Raw genomic sequence first — 23699 nt, 5'->3', positions numbered from 1 at the left:
TTGTAAACGGTTTAAGTTTAGTGTTTTAACATCTAAGCAGCTGCTTTGTTGCCAGAAAAAAAGTGGAAAACCCTATTATCATATTTCGGTACTGGCAAAGGAGGTCCCATGAAATATAATTAAATGTGCCAACCCACTGCTGGATGGAGGCCTCCTCATGACCCACGGATTGATTTACAACCCCTAACAGTCCACTGCTGGTTGCCCCGTAGATCCATGGGGGGTTGTTTGACCGCAGTGCACTGCACTGGTCAGCGCAGCGCGGTGAATGGGATTGGGCCAGGATTGGTTCAGACGTCACTCGCCACTGACGTTAGCCGTGGCCAGAAATCGACCTCAAGTTGCCAGATATTTTTAGCACCAGCGTTCCACACCCCGCTACCATGAGCATGATCTAAATGTTCTTTTAATATACACGCAATTTATGTATTGAAAAAAAATCAAGATTATGTATAGAAAGTCAGTTGTTTTTTTATTAACCTTAAAAAAATCGTATTCGCCTATTGTCATATTATTGTTTTTTTCGGTAAAGTCACGTAGAAGGAAAATAATAAAATAATAAAAAGATAAAACAAAAAAATTCTCACGACGTTTCGACTGCAACACAAGCAATCAATTTTCTTGCTGTGGATTTCACACCTGATGACGATTGCTTGTGTTGCAGTCGAAACGTCGTAAAATGTTTATTGTTTTATATTTTTACTATTTTATTATTTCCCTTCTACGTGACTTTACAGAAAGAACAAAGAATATGAATCCCTGCAGTCACGAAAGCTTTAAATCAAAATTTAGCCTATTGTCATTGTCCGTGTCTGCACGGGGACATATCCAAATAATATAATATTAATTTCCAAAGCTCAAAAACATAAATAAAGGTGCCAGAACACTCGAAACATTTATAATACATAATTGACGCATGCCGAGGCATCCCGTGCCAGGAAATATAGGCAAGGCACGTGTAGTAGGTAATCTCACAGTTTGAATCCACGTTCAACATTAAACGTAAAGCGATAGCGGCGATGGACGATGTATGCCAAGCACTTTACATAGCACACACTGGTGTCTGAGTGTCAGCCCGATATGATAACTGGGGGGGGAGAGGGGGGGGTGAAAGTTAGAGGGGGTGGATGCCGACGACCATAAATCCCCCCCCCCCCCCAGCTATCTGCAGGGTCTTGTCATCTTCAGGTGCCTATCTCCGCATGTGGCCTGTTTTGATTGCCGTGAGTCGTCATCCTTCATTTGAACAATCCTCATTCAACCGGCACGAGCGCGCATACGCAGCTCTGCGGTGTGCGCTGCCGCAGGACCCACGGCAAGCTGCAGAGCGGGTGAGTCCCGACTTTGTTGTGCCCGTGGTTTAGACGGTGAGCACGCGAGACTGGCGATGCAGAGGTTCGCTCTCGCTGCGTGAGATCATGGCGCAAGTTTTCTTGAATCCTCCCCCCACCGAACTCTGTCCGCTCGTCGGCACAAATGAGTGCCGATCGACAGTTCGCGTGTGTGGTGGCGATAGAATGTGGGAACTCCCGCCTCTTTCAAGACGTCTGGCCGGCGTGGAAGAGGGGGCCAATGTACCAGACATAGGGAGCTCTCGAGCACAGGGTTGTTGTTTTTTTTCCGGCAGCAGCGTGGTAAGCAAGCAATTGCAGGGCTGCACCTTTACCTTTAATTCTAGATTTGAAGCTTTCGTGACTGCAAGGATTCATATTCTTAGGTTTTTTCGGTAAAGTCACGTAAGTAAAACATAAAAATTAATAAAAGTAAAATAAAATAAAAATCACGACGTTTCGGAGGCAACACAAGCTTCCGTCTTCAGGTGAAACCGTCACAGCCACGACAGCTGTATCAAGTAAATGAGAGATTGCAGGAGCTACCATTATATAAACGGAGTGGTAGCTCCTGCAATCTCTCATTTACTTGATACAGCTGTCGTAGCTGTGACGGTTCCACCTGAAGACGGAAGCTTGTGTTGCCTCCGAAACATCGTGATTTTTATTTTTATTTTATTTTACTTTTATTAATTTTAATATTTTACCTACGTGACTTTACCGAAAAAAACTAAGAATATGCACCTTTACCTGTTGGTTGACGTCACCCGGATCCACTGGCTGTCGCGTCTCGCTCGAGTTGCATTCAGGAGCGGGAAGCCATTCGCGTTCACCTTCAATCCCGTGCCCTTGCTCTCCACTCTCCTGCTGCAGGCGAGCGAAATGTTCATGATGAGTGTCGATATCGCAGTCTCACCGTTGCCTCGGCTCTCAGGGTGGTGCAGCTGCGCTGATGCATTGGTGGGGTGCGCCGTGGTTTTGTTGGCACGGTGTCCGACGGTTTGCGACACCGTGCAGGGAGCCTCTTTAGTTCCTCGACGTCGGATCAGAATCATCAGAATCGGAATGTCTATGTACACTCGGGGTATGGCAGCAAGAGCAGTTTATGCGAATGCTGTCGCAAGAGGTCACGCGTTTGACGCAGCGACCCTTCGCTGACGATGCGTGATGAATGAATGCATGGGATGAGCTATGAAGCTAATTTTTACAGATGTCCAGAAGGGGCGGGTCAGAACGTCACAACAACAAACAATACAAAAAACACGATAAGAATGCACAGTATAGGAAAGATAAACAAATCGCTTTAAAAAAATACACAAATACAACTAAACTACTCTGTTTTTATCTTACCAGATAAGGCCCACTGAGCTATATAGCTCTTTTACTGCTAGGAACCACCTGGTTCCACCAGCCCACAGCGGATTATTGTGTCCGTCCGTCGTGCATCAAAAAATGGGAGGGGTGGGGCTGGGTGGAGAGGGGAGGGGAGGGTGGGGAGGGGTAGGGTGAGAAGGGTGGGGAGGGGCTGGGTGGAGAGGGTGGGGAGGGGCTGGGTGGGGAGGGTGGGGCTGGGTGGGGGGTGGGAGGGTTGGGGCTGGGTGGAGAGGGGAGGGTGGGGAGGGGCTGGGTGAGAAGGGTGGGGAGGGGCTGGGTGGGGAGGGTGGGGAGGGGCTGGGTGGGGAGGGTGGGGAGGGGCTGGGTGGGGAGGGACTGGTCACCCCGTGGTGCCCTTATAAAACTCAACGTTTAACCTACTCACGCCGGCTTGTGCCCGCCCTCACAGTCGGGCATATTTGCGGAATACACCACGCCGCCGTTGACCCTGCAGGCCATTGACCGAGCAACCCAACGTTCCTACCAGCTCCCTCCGCAGCAGGAATGTTGTTCAGAAGTGACCTGTCCACAAATGACAGCTCATCGAAATTGGCTTATTATGTGGAAATGTATCGCAGCCAAATACTCTAAAACACACGTTTAAAAATGTGGAGGGAAAAACCGGAGGTACCCGGAGAAAAATCAATGCGATCACGGGGAGAACGCGCAAGCTACCAAACATGCAGCAGGCGTCACGGTCGGGATTGAACCCACGCCCCATTAACAGCAGGCGAGGAAGTTGTGTGCTTCACTCCAGCGTGTGCACCGCCTGTGACGATGGTCAAAAACGGAACTCGGGAACTGTATGCATCAGGGGAAATGGTGAATTCAATTTCAGTGTAGAATGTTAAATCGTGGGCTGTGTTATGCACATCAAACGGCGAGGGTGTTTGTGGGCAACGGAGACTCTGAAACCATTGGAGGATGAACCCAGCAACCTGAATTTGATTCCTGCCTTTTGCTAACATCAGTGGTAAGTGATATCTGAAACAGTTGTAGGTGCCCCCCTTTACCAACCCACACTCATCATTATGGTGAAGTATGGTCAAACAGCCCCACGTGACCAATGCAGTGATGGTAAGCCTTCATCGAGCAGTGGATTTTGAAAGAGCTCAGCATCGTTATAAATCATGTTATACATACATGTCTCTTCTGCCATGTCTCCCTTTTCGACAGCAGCCCCAGGCAAAGAAATAATAACACCAATAATTAGAAACGATTACTGTAGCTGTGGAAGGTTTTCTTAAGCCACATGTTTCAGTGGGCTTGCTACCTCTGGTGTGTTGAATGTACATCCGACAGCCATCGCACTGGGAAATTATGGAGACATAAAAACTTAGGGGATTTTTTTACAGTAAATATTTCCAATTATTTATCCAGAGAAGCCTCACTGAGTCTCCGGCCTCTTTCTTCGGGAGGGTTTCTGTGTTAGGATATTCTACCAATGCCATCGATGAGTATTTGGCTTCATGTGGAAAGAAACCCGAGTTCCTGGGTGAACACCACGCGTATGGGGGGGTGACACTCAACACTACAATCCCATGGCCACCTCGCAGCCAAAGTCTACAACACAGCCATTTCGGTTGACTGTTGGGGCAAGTGCTGTTAATGAGCACCTATGAAGACCAGCATGGCACACGAGGGGGTGGGTGGCCAACACTACGCCCGGCTGCGTTTGTCTCCCTCGTGGCGATATTTACACACACCGCATCAGGGACTCATTTGAGGCTGAGTCGACCTAGGGGATGCCCGAGACCGGTTTAGATAATTGCCACTGGTGTTGGCCGTGAGCGGCAATCGAACAGGGGTTCGTAGCATAGTGCGCTAACCGCGACACTACCGCATGCACGCACGCGCTCACACACTCACGTTCATGCTGTCCTCTATAGAATCCTATAACATGGTAAGATTAAATTTTGATTTTAATGTAAATACAGTAGTGGCACGGACTTTTTCAAAGACGTCGGCGATCATCATGGCCTTCTTTACATTAAGCTCTGTGCATATTTGCTCAAGAACTTTGCATTACTCCCAGTTGCATCCAATTGTTTAATCGCTTTTGTAACCTAATCCGCCGTCTTCCCTAGCTTCACGTACTATAACTTTTCTAGTCAAAACGTGTTTATATGCAGTCTATTATTTATCATGATATGTTTCATTGTGGTACGTACTTCCTATTCTCTTGTGCTGATGACTTTCTCTTCCACATTATTAAGACGTACAGCTCCTTCCTCTGTGGTGATGCACGTCCCACTGTTTGTGTTCAGTGTTGAGACGCGGTTCGTATTTAATCGCCGTACAAAAATCCAAATTCGACTTCGTGTTCTTGTATATGAGTGTGGCAAACGTGCTACCTCAAAGGCAGAAAATGCATGCAAATGCAGTTGTGTTTCTAGACGCACCAAACGAAATCAAATTACACTAAAACCTACCCTACGGTTTACCTCAAGCCTAACTTTAAACATAACTGTTACGTACGATTACCTTAAAAGAACACTTGTCAGGGGCGTAAATTTCGTTTGGGAGGTTCGAGATTTATTTTCTACATTATTTAAACATTTTTAAAACAACACAGTTATGGCTGTTGATGTTTAATGTCTCATAAGTTAGAACTGCCAAGCGAAGCAGCACGCTACACGGACGGCACACACTTGACCGCGGCTATTTAACAGCATCAAGATGAGCATCTCAACCAGACGGCTCGCCCTTGATTTAAACATTTTTTAAAAAGACGTAAGCTAATTTAAACTGAAGAGGAAAACAAAAGATTGAGCTTCCAGAAAAGAATAATTATTTTACAATATTCTTGAACCGTCTGAGCAACTTTAAAAAATATTTGCAGACACGCAGGCGCACTGAAGATAAATATTGTGTAACCTAAAACATCTGTTACACAGACTTTTCCCAATACTCTTTTTGCCGAGGCAACTTTTTTCCTCCCTTTGTGTACAAACATGTCAGGAAATGAACTGTCTCACTTTGTTACAATTTTCTTAACTTAAATGACCTTAACATACATTGAGAACTGTTGGGGGCCAGTCGGAAGCGTTGTATTCACAAACCGACGCTCCAGGCTAGACGATTAATACATATCACGAGTTTGAGTTCTATATTTGAGAAAGTGTGCACTTTTTAAAGGTTCTAATGAGGAAAAGTAAACACGATCTTTTCTTGTTGAAAAGATAGCGTCATTTTTCGACACATTGTTATAATAATCGACATTCCTTTTCGATTTAAAGCTTTCGTTACTGCAGGGATTCATCTTCTTGGTTCTTTCGGTAAAGTCTAGTAGAAGGGAAATAACAAAATAATAAAAATAAAACATAACAAAATAATTCTCACGACGTTTCGGCCACAACGCAAGCAGCCGTCTTCAGGTGTTTTCGACAGACCTCTTTTCCACCTGAAGACGGCTGCTTGCGTTGTGGCCGAAACGTCTTGAGAATTATTTTGTTATGTTTTATTATTTTATTACTTCCCTTCGACGTGACTTTACCGAAAGCACCAAGAAGACGACATTCCTTTGTTAATTCACTCCTCTATGAAGGCCTCCCCATGCTACTTTCGATCTTGTGGGTTGTTGAACCATACGTCGTCGCCACGATGGTTTGTGCGAGTTCGTGAAGGGGGCCAGCCCAGTAAATATGCCAACGTTGGGCAAACGTTCCATGTTTACTGGAAACACAATCCTGGTCCTGATATCAATAGCCCCCCTCATATTAGGCCTTCAGGTTCAGTCTGCAGGGCTCTAACCACCGAGCCGCTACTTAATGATGGCTAAGCTTTAGACAAAAGCTAATAACAATCTCCTTAGACCTAAAAGCATACTGCAAAAAAGAGCAGACATTTTGAAAGGTCAACAATACAAATAACAAAAATATGGCTGCATTGTTTTCATGACTTAGCGAAAGGTTAGGATTAATTTACCATTTCCTACATTTCCACTGCGAACTGACGAACCGATGGCCATCGCGCGAGTGATTTCACGACGCCTGCTGACGTCCAACATGAAGTGGCCAGCGCCTTGTAATCAACGGTCTGCAGCATGAGCAGGCGATGGGTAAAAGAACGGACCCATGGGATTCGTGCACGCCGGCTGCGATGCGCCCACGGCCAGTACCGCGCGTCCGCGCCAGTTACTATTTTACTATTCTAAATGTTTTTGTTCTTTGACCACGTAAGGCCCACTGAGCTATACGGGTCTTTTTTTCAGAAGCTAACCTGGCTATCAAAAATGATAGCTCAACGAAAGTGGCTTATCGTGTGGAAATCTATCGCAGCCAAATACCCTCAACGCACGTGTCTAAATGTGGAGGGGAAAACCCGGATGACCTGGAGAAAAACCCACGCGACCACGCGGAGAGAGACACGCAAACTCCAAATATACAGGAGCCAAGGGTCGAGATTGCACCCACGACCTCCTGCATACCAGGCAAGGTAGTCAACATCTCGCCTCCGTGTCAGACGCGCTCCTGGGCACCGCGCCGGTTATAAAGCGGCGATCCCTCTGCCATTGGCGCACGCAGCGCAGTGCATCACATTTGCACGCGCGCACGTGCCACCGTCGTTAATAGCGGGACGCGCAAAGTTTTTCCGGCGCGCGTTATTGGAAGGCCGGGTCCGATTGCTCAATTCGCGCCATCAATCGTCTTAACGAGCGAGGCGCTATCTCCCCGCGGCATAGAGTGGCGTGATGGAAGCTCTTCCTCCCTCGGGCCTAGCCTCAAGGCGTGAGGACAAATTGATGGGGGCTGCTAATGCTCGTCCCTCGACGTAATTATTTTTTATCGCTCTCGATGTTAAGCAATGCATTTAAATTTACAGTCCCCTCCGCTTCGCCACTTCTTGAAACGATGCTGCGTGTTCCGTAGCGGCGGGCCGGAGGAGTGTGTGTGTGTGGGGTGGGGTTTAAAGGAATACTCACAGGGACATCGTCGCAATCCGTCAGGTTGATGCTCGCAGCCACCGCAGGGTCTTCTGTGTTTGCCGGGCAAGCTGTCAAAAAAGGCGGAACGTTGGAGCGCGTAAGTGTGCAAGCACGTAAGCTCGCGGGGGCAGCGATGCAATGTCATGTCCGACCGGAAAAGAGCACAACTGCCTCGGCAGGCCATTTAATTTTAATTGTATTTTCAAAATGTAAGTAATACATCATTGGAGGGCAATTGACAAAGCGGCGCGTGCGGGGTTTTTACATTACAGCCAGGCCCCGCGCATTGAACAGTGGCGCGGAACGAAAGCAGAATCTATTTGATAATGAACTGGAGGAGACACGTTACGTGCAGGCGTCGATGCCGTTATATTGTTGTGAAGCGCGTGGCCTCCCGTAATGATTCCCTTCTGCACGCCGGTCCCGGGAGAAATGTCCTCCGAGTTTTGCTGCGAACAAAAAAAAATACAAATGCTTCCTGATTCTTTCGGTAAAGTCACGTAGAAGTGAAATAAAACATAATAAAATAAAAAATAATAAAATAATTCTCACGACGTTTCGGCCACAACGCAAGCAGCCGTCCTCAGGTGAAGACCAGGTCTGCCGGGGAAACAGCGTCTGATTGACGCTGTGGACGAAACGTCGTGAGAATTATTTTATTATGTTATTATTATGATTATTTTATTATTTCCCTTCTACGTGACTTTACCGAAAGAACCAAGAAGATGAATCCCTGCAGTCACGAAAGCTTTAAATAGAAATATACAAATGCGTCGGTGAGTAGCGTTGTCGCACGTGGCAACTCGTGATCGCGCCGAGCGAGCTGGAAGGAAGATCGCCACGGCAGGGGCAAGCGTCGACCAATTTCAGCTCCCTGGCTGTCCGCAGATCACCCCTGCGGCATGGCGGCGTGTCAATTCTCGGGGTAACGAAAAAACCATCGCGAAAGTTGTACAAGTTTCAGTTTCATTTATTTGGTATAGCCCTGTGAGCCATTCGGCTCTTGAATCGGGTGCAACCGCAACAAACAAAAAAACTAAAACATGAACAAGAAAACATCTTAAAGTGACTATGTGCAAACAGAAAATCAAGTTGAAGGGGAGGTGTGAGCTAAACACTCGCGGATCGTATTTAAAGTAGGAAAAGGGTAGGGAAATAATGCCGGGGGTGGGGGGGTACATGTTTAAGTAGGTACGCACCGGCGCAGCGGTTGAGAAACAAAGTGCACCATTCCTCGCACGTTGCCTCCAACCGCAGCGTATTAATGGGCGCACGCTGCAGCCCATCGATCACCAAGTTACGTGTGGTGGGGTAAAGTGTGGGCGCTAACACCTCTTACAAGACGTCTGCCCAGCATGGAAGAGTAGGCATCCTCTAGAAAAGCTCTCTGGAGCTCCCCTCTGCTGAAAGCCCTTCCACCAGCAGTGACATGAGCAATGCTTTCTACACATCCGATTAGCAAGATTGGCTACGTACGGTGTGAAAAAAGTTCAACATATTTCGATTTAAAGCTTTCGTGACTGCAGGGATTCATCTTCTTGGTTCTTTCGGTAAAGTCACGTGACTTTTCTGAAAGAACCAAGAAGAAGTTCAACATACATACATACAGGTTTTTTAAAAATACTTTTACCCCGATGTATAAAAGAAAATACAACGTATAGCTCGTAGATCCTTATCACGGGTGTTCATAAAAGTATTGCCCATTATTGTTAAATCGTAATTTTGACAGGAGCATGAGTGGCACGGTTGGAATGCTGCCGACAAATTCGTTTTATAGGTTTGTGTTTGTTTGATTTCAACTACAAAACGTGGGTGATCTTCAACTGCACACGACAGAGGCATTAGAGACGATCGCACTCGAGATGCTGGCAAACACCTGAAGCTCGATACGACGACCCGTGTCGCCAAAGCCACGTGGAGGATTTGTCGTGGAAAATAAAATAACTCTCTTAGAGTGTGCGTACGTGTGTATGTATGTTGAACTTATTTCGCACCTTAAGTAGCCAACTGCTCAACGGAGGCGTGCGAGTGTGTGTGTGTACAGTTTTATTGAACTGGCTGAAATCGCAGTATCATTATAATTCTACAATGATGTCTTTATAGACACCCTGTACATTCTACACGTGTATGTTTGGGGCAAGCTCCATTGCCACGCAGTGGTTAACGGATTGCGCTATGAACCTGCCCACCTGAGTTTGATTCCAGGCCACGGCTAACATGAGTGGCAAGTGACATGTGAACCAGTTCCACGTGGCCCTATTCCCGAACCAGCATGGCGACCAGCGTGGTGAAATATGGCAAAACGAACCCTGCAAAAGCAACACATTGTAGATAGGACATCATCCAGCGGTGGATTGATGAAGGGTTGAATTATTATTTTTATTATTTGAAAATGTCTACAGGCAGAATATGTTGCTCGAAACAAAATAAGGGGCCGTCCATGACGTCACGCGATTTTGGACGATTTTTGACCCCCCCCCCCCTCGTCACACGGCGTCACAAAAAGTCAGACCCCCCCCTCAAATATGACGTCACAAAGCTCTGCCCCCCCCCCCCAAAACCATATTTCCATTTTGAAAATAAAACATGCTTCAAATCCCTTTATTGTAGTGCCTATTTTAATGTTGCGCTGCACTCTGATGTTGTAGGAGAAAACATGTATTTAAAAGTCTATTTAATTAAGTAGAACGTGTTGTCTATATTTATTTAAAGTTGCGCATTTGATCTGACGTCACATTTCTTAACCCCCCCCCCCCCTCGTCACAAATCGTCACAAATATCTGACCCCCCCCCCCCAGGTGCGTGACGTCATTTATAGACGGCCCCTTTAGTCAACGCGGACATTTTTCACTTTAATACATTTCCTAACCGTTTAGACGATGTCACTCTCCAACGCTCGAGCTTCGTCTCAATGACATCGGGGGTTAGGTAAATAGTCTTGGCGTTCCACAAAGAGGACGTGTCCCCCTCCACTCTGTGTGGATCGCGTTCATGAAGAACGACCTGTTTTGTGGTCACCTATAGTTCTGAGAATATTTTTTTGTTTGTACGAATGAAAAATGTACGGGCTGATGGATAAAATGATTAAATAGAACCTTCAACCCCTTGAACAATCTATGTATTGACTTTGTGCATGTAGCTTGCTTATTAACACAGCGAATAATTCTTCATCGCCAATATTGACTTCTTCTATAGGTAACGCCATCAGTCTTTTTTGGCCTTTTCCCAAAGAATATGTCTAAACCATTTATTATATTTGATAACCGTGACAATTACAAACCGTCAATTACCACGTTGTTACCACCGCTCATGTTTCACTTATATACTTACATGTAGTTGTGTTTATTCTCATAAAATGAAAATTATGACTGAAAAGTAATGTTTTTTACAACTAAGCTATTCCACACGAGAATTCGTGTTTAAACATTTCAACAGCGCCTTAAAAGAACCAAAATAATAATAACAAAATATCGCAAAACGGAGGTGCGGGGTCAGAGCTCGAATCGGCTACTCTTGGACCTCTTCCCACATAGGGAAGATGAAGGTCAATGGCCAAGAGTAATGACGGAGTCGCAGTCAAGGGACAGAATGCGTCCGAGAAAACATCCGCCGAGGAGATGGACACCTGCAGGGGAGGTGCTCCGGTGCTGGGTGAATTGTTTTGCATTTCGTGATCATTGGGAGGATGGTGGTGGCTTGGCGAGGGATGCCCTCATCCAGCAGTGGATTGAAGGTTAATGATATATAATTTTGCCCAGCAGCCGATTGGCTATCGGGATTTATATAATCCAGTGACATGTTGAAAAACAAAACTTTGTCCGGTCTCTGCTTTTTTGTATCCATCAGCAGCAGCAGCTTTGTTATAAAGACTGTAATGAAGTATGGTATGCACAGCTACTTGCCGTACCTCCAGCGCAGGGCAGGCAGGGCAGGCAGGGCCGTCGGGAGAGCGTGGTGGCGAGGGGTCCATAACGAAGCCGTGGTGGCCACTCCGAGGGCTGTCTGTCTCTCTTGCTGGACTCTTGCTAGCCTCACCCTAGCGGAAGACACACCACCAGTGAAACCCATAGGGGAGCATTGGAGCTGCTTTCTTTGAAGGGGTAAATCTGCCAGCCGCCTGAATTCATTGCACACAAAGTTTGTAGGGGTCTTTAGGGCTCTGTGCAAGTTTACTTTATGAGAAAACTGGAGGAACAATCTTCTGAGCAACCCGCTACTAAGGAGCTTCTAAAATGTAAGAAGTTAAAAGTGCAACCCGAGATTTGCTGGCGGTAGGGGCTCCACTAGAAAGAGCTGTACAGAGTCCATGTAGAGGGTATTTGGCCTACTCTTCCACGCTGGTCGGCCGTTTTGGAAGAAATGGTAGCACCCACACTTTACCCCACCACATGCAAACTGTTTATTTACCAACCGTGGATTCATTTACGCTGCTGGGTGGAGACAGAGTTTTTATTTTTATATTTTTTCTAGCAGGGTATTTTATTTTTTAAAGGTGCCAATTTTTTTTTTACTTCCATGCAAGGCGATCAAACCAGCGAACTCATTGACAGTCGAGTGTGCGAACCATGACACGATGACAGCGACCCTTAGCATCTTACAGGCATGCATTTCTACATGCAGGGAAATCTATTTGTTTAAAAGGACATTCGGGTACGTGGTATTTTTTTGTGAGGGAGAGTGAAGAGAGGGAGCCGAGCTGTCGATGGGCGGTGAGGGCATTCCAGAAACGTGGAGCAGCACAGAGGAACATTTTTTTTTTCACCAAACAAAGTTTTAGCGACTGGATTTTTTTAGTAGGAATCAGGAGGCACTGATGAGACTACTGGAGGGAGTTGGAGGAACTCAGTAATCCTTTCAGTAATTGTCAGATTTATTAAAGAGGTGCTTTAGGATGAAGACAGCCTAGTGATGGTCCTTACGGATATGCAGGGGCGACACATTTGAGTTCATGTACCGTTTGCAATGATAAATTGTATAGGGAGCCTCAAAGGCCCAATTCGTTCACTGATCAAAACAAACAGCACCATTGAAGGTGTAACAGATGGGAGTTAACACGTGTCTTCGAATGAGCAAGGTTGTGAAGGAAAGCACAGAAAAAAAATGCTTTTGGCCTGACATTACATTCTTAGTATCACACTCCACAGTTTGCACTGCCCATCTTGCAGTGGGTGTGTTGAACGGAATGATATTCATCGTATAAACTGTACAATATTTTACTTTGAATAATCTACTAATAAGTTTCTTGTAGGGCCTCACTGAGTCTCAAAACTCTGTCAGGAGGGTCCTTCAATGTAATCGGTGGCCAAAAATAGCAAAGAATGTTTTGTTACATGCATATAAAAGTGTAAACCAATCCTTCCATTCAAAGCACTCTTTCTGAATACAATAGAAGTAATGTTTGATACCTTATTATGTTGCGTGCATATATTTTTAATGGAATATTGGAGCTAGACATTTTTGTGTTTAATCTCATCCACAAAATCAAAACTTTACAGACGTTTCACGGCTATCTTTCTTGGCCAGGGTTTACATCACTGAAGAGGGAGTTGGCTTCAAGAGTAACAACAAAATCCAACTGAACGTATTTGACAAAGAGCAGAAGAAGACCAGCAGAGTAGCAGAGTTGCCAGGTCCGAGCAGGATTTAAACCAGAGGCTTTCGATGGACTGCCATAACCCACGCACTGATTGGCTACGCTCTCAGCTCTGATAATAAACAGTCAATACATTCACGGCCTCTTTAGATTGAGTATATTTACTCAAATTAACTCACAAATTGTTCTCCAGAGACAAAAAATATCACAAACTGATATACCATTAGCCAATTAGCGAATCAATGTCTGGTTAATGCTTAGTTGAGTTTATCAGCTCTTTTGCTGACTCGGGGACAGTCAAAGAGAAAAGGGTACTTGTCTTGGGAAAATAAACCATTTTACTTGTGTTCATGTGGTTATTAATGCGGCATACCAGTTGCTTTGGTTTAAGTAGCCAGCCTGCTCAGTTTTATAGTTATGACATTTTCATAAAAATTTGTACAATAAAGCCAGATGGTTGTTTTTTCTTCTAAATATCTTTGAGACATGCGCATGGAATAATAATGCGTTTTTTTCACATGTGGGACATTTTAATGCAGAAAATCTCTCCAAACATGTTGTGTGCAATGAAATTGGTAATTAAAAAAATGTCTTAAAACCTTGCTTTGCTGGATTAGGTATAAAGATCCCCCCCCCCCCCTCCTCCCCCCACATTTATGTGGGTGGTCAGAACTTTAGCCAACCTGCTAAGTTTAATGGCAATGAGTAGCGTTGAATTAACATGAGCGAATTCATGTGGAGTGGGTAATACAAACCCGCAAGGAGTGTATAGCCCTCCGATGTGGTTTCGGGTTGTACCATGTGGCGTCCGGCACGATATCCGACGTTTTGCTCCATGAATTTGGAATTCAGTCCCTGAAGCTGAAGAAGCTCCCGACACGTGGAGAAAAGCGTCAGATATCGTGCTGGACAACCCACCCCAAAAACACAACAGAGAGCTGTACAGGACAATAGCGAAAGCCTGAGCAGTAATAAAACCAATAATTCTAGATTTGAAGCTTTCGTGACTGCAAGGATTCATATTCTTGGGTTTTTTTCGGTAAAGTCATGTAGGTAAAAAATTAAAATTAAAATAAAATAAAAATCACGACGTTTCGGAGGCAACACAAGCCTCCGTCTTCAGGTGGAACCGTCACAGCACGCTCGCTGTATCAAGTAAATGGGAAATTCTCATTTACTTGATACTTGATACAAGTAAATGAGAAATTCTCACTTACTTGATAATTGATACAGCGAGCGTGCTGTGACGGTTCCACCTGAAGACAGAGGCTTGTGTTGCCTCCGAAACGTCGTAATTTTTATTTATTTTAATTTTAATTTTTTACCTACGTGACTTTACCGAAAAAACCCAAGAATAAAAAAAAACAATAATTATAATAGTTTACAAATGCACAGGAATACATGCTATTTTTTTTATTTTACCAGGTAAGGCCCACTGGGCTATATGGCTCTTTTTCAGATGCGACCTGGCCATAAATGATAGCTCAACGAAGTGGCTTATCACGTGCAAATGTTTAGCAGCCAATTACTCTAAAAGCATGTTTCTAAATATGGACGTAAAAACCGGAGAACCCAGAGAAAAATCCATGCGACCACAGGCAGAATATGCAAACTCCAAATGTACAGGCGTCAGGGTCGGGATCAGGATCGAACCCACGACCTCCTGCCTACCAGGTGAGGTAGTTAACATATCCCCATCGTGGCGCTGCTGCCACGGAAAGACTCCCCACACTCTAATCCTCAGACCTTCCCACATTGACTGTTTGCCAATTCCCAAGCATTCTCTTATCGACTGCATTGGAGGGCCATTATATATTGCACTCATGTTTTGATTGGGAAAAGTGGAATGTGTCAAACGGACTGTGTGTCAATTCAGGTTGGACCCGTGTATGAGAAATGTGTTGCGTTCCTTCACCAAGGCACTGATCAGTTTCTAATCTCAATTTTAAGGAAACTCAAGAGGCACAAAGAGAGTGTGCACAAATGAGACCCAGTCGAATAAGCCTCCACTAATGCGGTGTCATTCACCATAATGGTACAATGCATCGTTGGTCAAATGAGCATCAGCATTAGATTTGCATTGATTTCAGTCAATACAGGAGTGCACATTGTTAAGGTCGACATATATAAATATAGATATTCCATTTCAGTTTATCCTACTTTAAAACGATCATTTTGGGCTTGTGTATATTTCCCTGCGAACTTTAGTACTTTAGCAAGATCGTTATTGAAATGTGTTTTTTTTTATCCTTACACCACTCGTTAAACAAGAGAGAAAATGTTTACACAATGTAAATGCCCGTCTCTGTTTTGCGGCTCTGTCGCCAAAAGTGCAGCGTTTTCCCAGTGGAGTTAATTAAAGTTGACTGATTGCATGAAACTGGGACCGAGTTACACAACTAGATGCACAATCTGACAACAAAATCCATACTCGCATCGCACTGCTGTCCCAAAGACGGCAGCCAAGAAGCGAAAACTTCACCCTCGCCTCCTCCCCTGGTTCCATTCAGGCCACGGCAAGCAGATCGCAGAGTGGGGCTGACCGGCGAGATGACCCACGGGGTCACGGGGTCATGCTTACTCCCATGATGCTCTTTGCCTCAGAGAATACTGATGTTGATAAATTTAGGTTTTTTTTACCCCTGGGCCTTCTGGCTTTAATGCAAGTGCAGCTTTTGTCAATTTGCTGTGTAGTTGCAATTGTGACTCTCCTGAATTGTATTTCACGTGTGATTGTGCTGTATTTGAAAGTGTGTGTTCTAATGCATACGTCTCTTCTAGCATTTCGTCATTTGTTTCATGACAATGCTATTAATCATTAGTATTTATGAACTGAGATTTTGCTTTCATTTGTAGCATTTATTATGTTCCATCGTTCTCTGCGTTCCTTGCTCAACTTGTTGTCAATTAACTTAAATTTCCTACAGATTTTGTCATTGTCTTATTCCTGCATTTGGCTTTGGACGCCAGCAGCTCACGTAAAAAGAATAAATCAATGGGTTTTAACCCGCTTCAACAAACTAGGATACAGCCATCTGTTAGTTTAGCAACGTTCCTCCTTCACAGCACACAGAGAGGCAATAGAGGTAGAGTCTCTCTCTACCTGGTGTATCACTCTACCTGGTGTCTCACTCCACCTGGTGTCTCACTCCACCTGGTGTCTCACTCTACCTGGTGTCTCACTCTACCTGGTGACTCACTCTACCTGGTGTCTCACTCTACCTGGTGTCTCACTCTACCTGGTGTCTCACTCCACCTGGTGTCTCACTCTACCTGGTGTCTCACTCTACCTGGTGTCTCACTCTACCTGGTGTCTCATTCTACCTGGTGTCTCACTCTACCTGGTGTCTCACCTGGTGTCTCACTCTACCTGGTGTCTCACTCTACCTGGTGTCTCACTCCACCTGGTGTCTCACTCTACCTGGTGTCTCATTCTACCTGGTGTCTCACTCTACCTGGTGTCTCACTCTACCTGGTGTCTCATTCTACCTGGTGTCTCACTCTACCTGGTGTCTCACTCTACCTGGTGTCTCATTCTACCTGGTGTCTCACTCTACCTGGTGTCTCACCTGGTGTCTCACTCTACCTGGTGTCTCACTCTATCTGGTGTCTCACTCTACCTGGTGTCTCACTCCACCTGGTGTCTCACTCTACCTGGTGTCTCACTCTACCTGGTGTCTCACCTGGTGTCTCACTCTACCTGGTGTCTCACTCTACCTGGTGTCTCACTCCACCTGGTGTCTCATTCTACCTGGTGTCTCACTCTACCTGGTGTCTCACTCTACCTGGTGTCTCATTCTACCTGGTGTCTCACTCTACCTGGTGTCTCACTCTACCTGGTGTCTCATTCTACCTGGTGTCTCACTCTACCTGGTGTCTCACCTGGTGTCTCACTCTACCTGGTGTCTCACTCTACCTGGTGTCTCATTCTACCTGGTGTCTCACTCTACCTGGTGTCTCACCTGGTGTCTCACTCTACCTGGTGTCTCACTCTACCTGGTGTCTCATTCTACCTGTTGTCTCACTCTACCTGGTGTCTCACTCTACCTGGTGTCTCATTCTACCTGGTGTCTCACTCCACCTGGTGTCTCACTCTACCTCGTGTCTCACTCCACCTGGTGTCTCACTCTACCTGGTGTCTCATTCTACCTCGTGTCTCACTCCACCTGGTGTCTCACTCTACCTGGTGTCTCTCTCTACCTGGTGTCTCACCTGGAGTCTCACTCTACCTGGTGTCTCACTCTACCTCGTGTCTCACTCCACCTGGTGTCTCACTCTACCTGGTGTCTCACTCTACCACGTGTCTCACTCTACCTCGTGTCTCACTCCACCTGGTGTCTCACTCTACCTGGTGTCTCTCTCTACCTGGTGTCTCACTCTACCTGGTGTCTCACTCTACCTGGTGTCTCATTCTACCTGGTGTCTCACTCTACCTGGTGTCTCACTCTACCTCGTGTCTCACTCTACCTGGTGTCTCACTCTACCTGGTGTCTCACTCTACCTCGTGTCTCACTCTACCTGGTGTCTCACTCTACCCAGTGTCTCACTCTACCTGGTGTCTCACTCTACCTGGTGTCTCACTCCACCTGGTGTCTCACTCTACCTCGTGTCTCACTCTACCTGGTGTCTCACTCTACCTCGTGTCTCACTCTACCTGGTGTCTCACTCTACCTGGTGTCTCACTCTACCTGGTGTCTCACTCTACCTGGTGTCTCACTCTACCTGGTGTCTCACTCCACCTGGTGTCTCACTCTACCTGGTGTCTCACTCTACCTGGTGTCTCACTCTACCCGGTGTCTCACTCTACCTGGTGTCTCACTCTACCTCGTGTCTCACTCTACCTGGTGTCTCACTCCACCTGGTGTCTCACTCTACCTGTGTCTCACTCTACCTGGTGTCTCACTCTACCCGGTGTCTCACTCTACCTGGTGTCTCACTCTACCTGGTGTCTCACTCTACCTGGTGTCTCACTCTACCTGGTGTCTCACTCTATCTGGTGTCTCACTCCACCTGGTGTCTCATTCTACCTGGTGTCTCACTCTACCTAGTGTCTCACTCTACCTGGTGTCTCACTCTACCTGGTGTCTCACTCTACCTGGTGTCTCACCTGGTGTCTCACTCTACCTCGTGTCTCACTCTACCTGGTGTCTCATTCTACCTCGTGTCTCACTCTACCTCGTGTCTCACTCTACCGGGTGTCTCACTCTACCTCGTGTCTCACTCTACCTGGTGTCTCACTCTACCTGGTGTCTCACCTGGTGTCTCACTCTACCTAGTGTCTCACTCTACCTGGTGTCTCACTCTACCTGGTGTCTCACTCTACCTGGTGTCTCACCTGGTGTCTCACTCTACCTAGTGTCTCACTCTACCTGGTGTCTCACTCTACCTGGTGTCTCACTCTACCTCGTGTCTCACTCCACCTGTTGTCTCTACCTGGTGTCTCACTCTACCTGTTGTCTCTACCTGGTGTCTCACTCCACATGGTGTCTCACTCTACCTGGTGTCTCACTCTACCTCGTGTCTCACTCTACCTGGTGTCTCACTCTACCTGGTGTCTCACTCTACCTGGTGTCTCACCTGGTGTCTCACTCTACCTGGTGTCTCACTCTACCTGGTGTCTCACTCTACCTGGTGTCTCACTCCACCTGGTGTCTCACTCCACCTGGTGTTTCACTCTACCTGGTGTCTCACTCTACCTGGTGTCTCACTCTACCTGGTGTCTCACTCTACCTGGTGTCTCACCTGGTGTCTCACTCTACCTGGTGTCTCACTCTACCTGGTGTCTCACTCCACCTGGTGTCTCACTCCACCTGGTGTTTCACTCTACCTGGTGTCTCACACTACTTCGTGTCTCACTCCACCTGTTGTCTCTACCTGGTGTCTCACTCTACCTGTTGTCTCTACCTGGTGTCTCACTCCACCTGGTGTCTCACTCTACCTGGTGTCTCACTCTACCTGGTGTCTCACTCTACCTGGTGTCTCACTCTACCTGGTGTCTCACACTACCTGGTGTCTCACACTACCTGGTGACTCACTCTACCTGGTGTCTCACTCTACCTGGTGTCTCACACTACCTGGTGTCTCACTCTACCTGGTGTCTCACTCTACCTGGTGTCTCACTCTACCTGGTGTCTCACTCCACCTGGTGTCTCACTCCACCTGGTGTCTCACTCTACCTGGTGTCTCACTCTACCTGGTGTCTCACTCTACCCGGTGTCTCACTCTACCCGGTGTCTCACTCTACCCGGTGTCTCGCTCTACCTGGTGTCTCACTCTACCTGGTGTCTCACTCTACCTGGTGTCTCACTCTACCTGGTGTCTCACTCTACCCGGTGTCTCACTCTACCCGGTGTCTCGCTCTACCTGGTGTCTCACTCTACCTGGTGTCTCACTCTACCTGGTGTCTCACTATGCCTGGTGTCTCACCTGGTGTCTCACTCTACCTGGTGTCTCACACTACCTGGTGTCTCACTCTACCCGGTGTCTCACTCTACCTGGTGTCTCACTCCACCTGGTGTCTCACTCTACCTGGTGTCTCACTCTACCTGGTGTCTCACTCTACCTGGTGTCTCACTCTACCTGGTGTCTCACTCTACCCGGTGTCTCACTCTACCCGGTGTCTCGCTCTACCTGGTGTCTCACTCTACCTGGTGTCTCACTCTACCTGGTGTCTCACTCTACCTGGTGTCTCACCTGGTGTCTCACTCTACCTGGTGTCTCACTCTACCTGGTGTCTCACTCTACCTGGTGTCTCACTCTACCTGGTGTCTCACCTGGTTTCTCACTCTACCTGGTGTCTCACTCTACCCGGTGTCTCACTCTACCTGGTGTCTCACTCTACCTGGTGTCTCACTCTACCTGGTGTCTCACTCTACCTGGAGTCTCACTCTACCTGGTGTCTCACTCTACCCGGTGTCTCACTCTACCCGGTGTCTCACTCTACCCGGTGTCTCACTCTACCTGGAGTCTCACTCTACCTGGTGTCTCACTCTACCTGGTGTCTCACTCTACCTGGTGTCTCACTCTACCTGGTGTCTCACTCCACCTGGTGTCTCACTCTACCTGGTGTCTCACTCTACCTGGTGTCTCACTCTACCTGGTGTCTCACTCTACCTGGTGTCCCACTCCACCTGGTGTCTCACTCTACCCGGTGTCTCACTCTACCCGGTGTCTCACTCTACCTGGTGTCTCACTCTACCCGGTGTCTCACTCCACCTGGTGTCTCACTCTACCTGGTGTTTCACTCTACCTGGTGTCTCACACTACCTGGTGTCTCACTCTACCTGGTGTCTCACTCTACCTGGTGTCTCACTCTACCTGTTGTCTCCACCTGGTGTCTCACTCTACCTGGTGTCTCACTCCACCTGGTGTCTCACTCTACCTGGTGTCTCACTCTACCTGTTGTCTCTACCTGGTGTCTCACTCTACCTGTTGTCTCTACCTGGTGTCTCACTCCACATGGTGTCTCACTCTACCTGGTGTCTCACTCTACCTCGTGTCTCACTCTACCTGGTGTCTCACTCTACCTGGTGTCTCACTCTACCTGGTGTCTCACCTGGTGTCTCACTCTACCTGGTGTCTCACTCTACCTGGTGTCTCACTCTACCTGGTGTCTCACTCCACCTGGTGTCTCACTCCACCTGGTGTTTCACTCTACCTGGTGTCTCACTCTACCTGGTGTCTCACTCTACCTGGTGTCTCACTCTACCTGGTGTCTCACCTGGTGTCTCACTCTACCTGGTGTCTCACTCTACCTGGTGTCTCACTCCACCTGGTGTCTCACTCCACCTGGTGTTTCACTCTACCTGGTGTCTCACACTACTTCGTGTCTCACTCCACCTGTTGTCTCTACCTGGTGTCTCACTCTACCTGTTGTCTCTACCTGGTGTCTCACTCCACCTGGTGTCTCACTCTACCTGGTGTCTCACTCTACCTGGTGTCTCACTCTACCTGGTGTCTCACTCTACCTGGTGTCTCACACTACCTGGTGTCTCACACTACCTGGTGTCTCACTCTACCTGGTGACTCACTCTACCTGGTGTCTCACTCTACCTGGTGTCTCACACTACCTGGTGTCTCACTCTACCCGGTGTCTCACTCTACCTGGTGTCTCACTCTACCTGGTGTCTCACTCCACCTGGTGTCTCACTCTACCTGGTGTCTCACTCTACCTGGTGTCTCACTCTACCCGGTGTCTCACTCTACCCGGTGTCTCGCTCTACCTGGTGTCTCACTCTACCTGGTGTCTCACTCTACCTGGTGTCTCACTCTACCTGGTGTCTCACCTGGTGTCTCACTCTACCTGGTGTCTCACTCTACCTGGTGTCTCACTCTACCTGGTGTCTCACTCTACCTGGTGTCTCACTCTACCCGGTGTCTCACTCTACCTGGTGTCTCACTCTACCTGGTGTATCACTCTACCTGGTGTCTCACTCTACCTGGAGTCTCACTCTACCCGGTGTCTCACTCTACCCGGTGTCTCACTCTACCCGGTGTCTCACTCTACCTGGAGTCTCACTCTACCTGGTGTCTCACTCTACCTGGTGTCTCACTCTACCTGGTGTCTCACTCTACCTGGTGTCTCACTCTACCTGGTGTCTCACTCCACCTGGTGTCTCACTCTACCTGGTGTCTCACTCTACCTGGTGTCTCACTCTACCTGGTGTCTCACTCTACCTGGTGTCCCACTCCACCTGGTGTCTCACTCTACCCGGTGTCTCACTCTACCAGGTGTCTCACTTTACCTGGTGTCTCACTCTACCCGGTGTCTCACTCCACCTGGTGTCTCACTCTACCTGGTGTTTCACTCTACCTGGTGTCTCACACTACCTGGTGTCTCACTCTACCTGGTGTCTCACTCTACCTGGTGTCTCACTCTACCTGTTGTCTCCACCTGGTGTCTCACTCTACCTGGTGTCTCACTCCACCTGGTGTCTCACTCTACCTGGTGTCTCACTCTACCTGGTGTCTCACTCTACCTGGAGTCTCACTCTACCTGTTGTCTCCACCTGGTGTCTCACTCTACCTGGTGTCTCACTCTACCTGTTGTCTCCACCTGGTGTCTCACTCTACCTCGTGTCTCACTCAACCTGGTGTCTCACTCCACCTGGTGTCTCACTCTACCTGGTGTCTCACTCTACCTGGTGTCTCACTCTACCTGGTGTCTCACTCTACCTGTTGTCTCCACCTGGTGTCTCACTCTACCTGGTGTCTCACTCTACCTGGTGTCTCACTCTACCTGGTGTCTCACTCTACCTGGTGTCTCACTCTACCTGGTGTCTCACTCTACCTCGTGTCTCACTCTACCTGGTGTCTCACTCTACCTCGTGTCTCACTCTACCTGGAGTCTCACTCTATCACGTGTCTCACTCTACCTGGTGTCTCACTCTACCTCGTGTCTCACTCTACCTGGTGTCTCACTCCACCTGGTGTCTCACTCTACCTGGTGTCTCACTCTACCTGGAGTTTCACTCTACCTGGAGTCTCACTCTACCTCGTGTCTCACTCTACCTCGTGTCTCACTCTACCTCGTGTCTCACTCTACCTGGAGTCTCACTCTACCTCGTGTCTCACTCTACCTGGTGTCTCACTCTACCTGGTGTCTCACTCTACCTCGTGTCTCACTCTACCTGGTGTCTCACTCTACCTCGTGTCTCACTCTACCTGGTGTCTCACTCTACCTCGTGTCTCACTCTACCTGGAGTCTCACTCTACCACGTGTCTCACTCTACCTGGTGTCTCACTCTACCTGGTGTCTCACTCTACCTGGTGTCTCACTCCACCTGGTGTCTCACTCTACCTCGTGTCTCACTCTACCTGGTGTCTCACTCTACCACGTGTCTCACTCTACCTGGTGTCTCACTCTACCTGGAGTCTCACTCTACCACGTGTCTCACTCTACCTGGTGTCTCACTCTACCTGGTGTCTCACTCTACCCGGTGTCTCACTCTACCTGGTGTCTCACACTACCTGGTGTCTCACTCTACCTGGTGTCTCACTCTACCTGGTGTCTCACTCTACCTGGTGTCTCACCTGATGTCTCACTATGCCTGGTGTCTCACTCTACCTGGTGTCTCACCTGGTGTCTCACTCTACCTGGTGTCTCACTCTACCTGGTGTCTCACCTGGTGTCTCACTCTACCTGGTGTCTCACTCTACCTGGTGTCTCACTCCACCTGGTGTCTCACTCTACCTGGTGTCTCACTCTACCCGGTGTCTCACTCTACCTAGTGTCTCACTCTACCTGGTGTCTCACTCTACCCGGTGTCTCACTCTACCTAGTGTCTCACTCTACCTGGTGTCTCACTCTACCTGGTGTCTCACTCTACCTGGTGTCTCACTCTACCTGGTGTCTCACTCTACCCGGTGTCTCACTCTACCCGGTGTCTCACTCTACCTGGTGTCTCACTCTACCTGGTGTCTCACTCTACCTGGTGTCTCACTCTACCTGCTGTCTCACTCTACCTGGTGTCTC

General features: G+C 47.7%; 1 protein-coding gene across 1 annotated transcript in view; it reads right to left on the bottom strand.

The window, feature by feature from the left end:
- The window catches only part of LOC133343585 (uncharacterized), a 46171-nt gene that overhangs the window by 16211 nt on the left and 6261 nt on the right, over positions 1-23699 (bottom strand). The window contains exons 4-7 of the mRNA XM_061553277.1: positions 11540-11668; positions 7982-8081; positions 7630-7700; positions 2082-2198 (exon numbers count right to left, since the gene is read on the bottom strand). Of these exons, the coding sequence (XP_061409261.1) occupies positions 2082-2198; positions 7630-7700; positions 7982-8081; positions 11540-11668 (417 nt within the window). The remainder of the gene's footprint in view (positions 1-2081; positions 2199-7629; positions 7701-7981; positions 8082-11539; positions 11669-23699) is intronic.

This window comes from Lethenteron reissneri, chromosome 18 (genome assembly GCF_015708825.2).
Source record: "Lethenteron reissneri isolate LAM-NWPU_2019-01 chromosome 18, ASM1570882v1, whole genome shotgun sequence".
NCBI classification, from domain to species: Eukaryota; Metazoa; Chordata; class Hyperoartia; order Petromyzontiformes; family Petromyzontidae; genus Lethenteron; species Lethenteron reissneri.
Note: the sequence above shows the minus strand (reverse complement) of the source record. Positions and strands in the feature narration are given on the sequence as shown.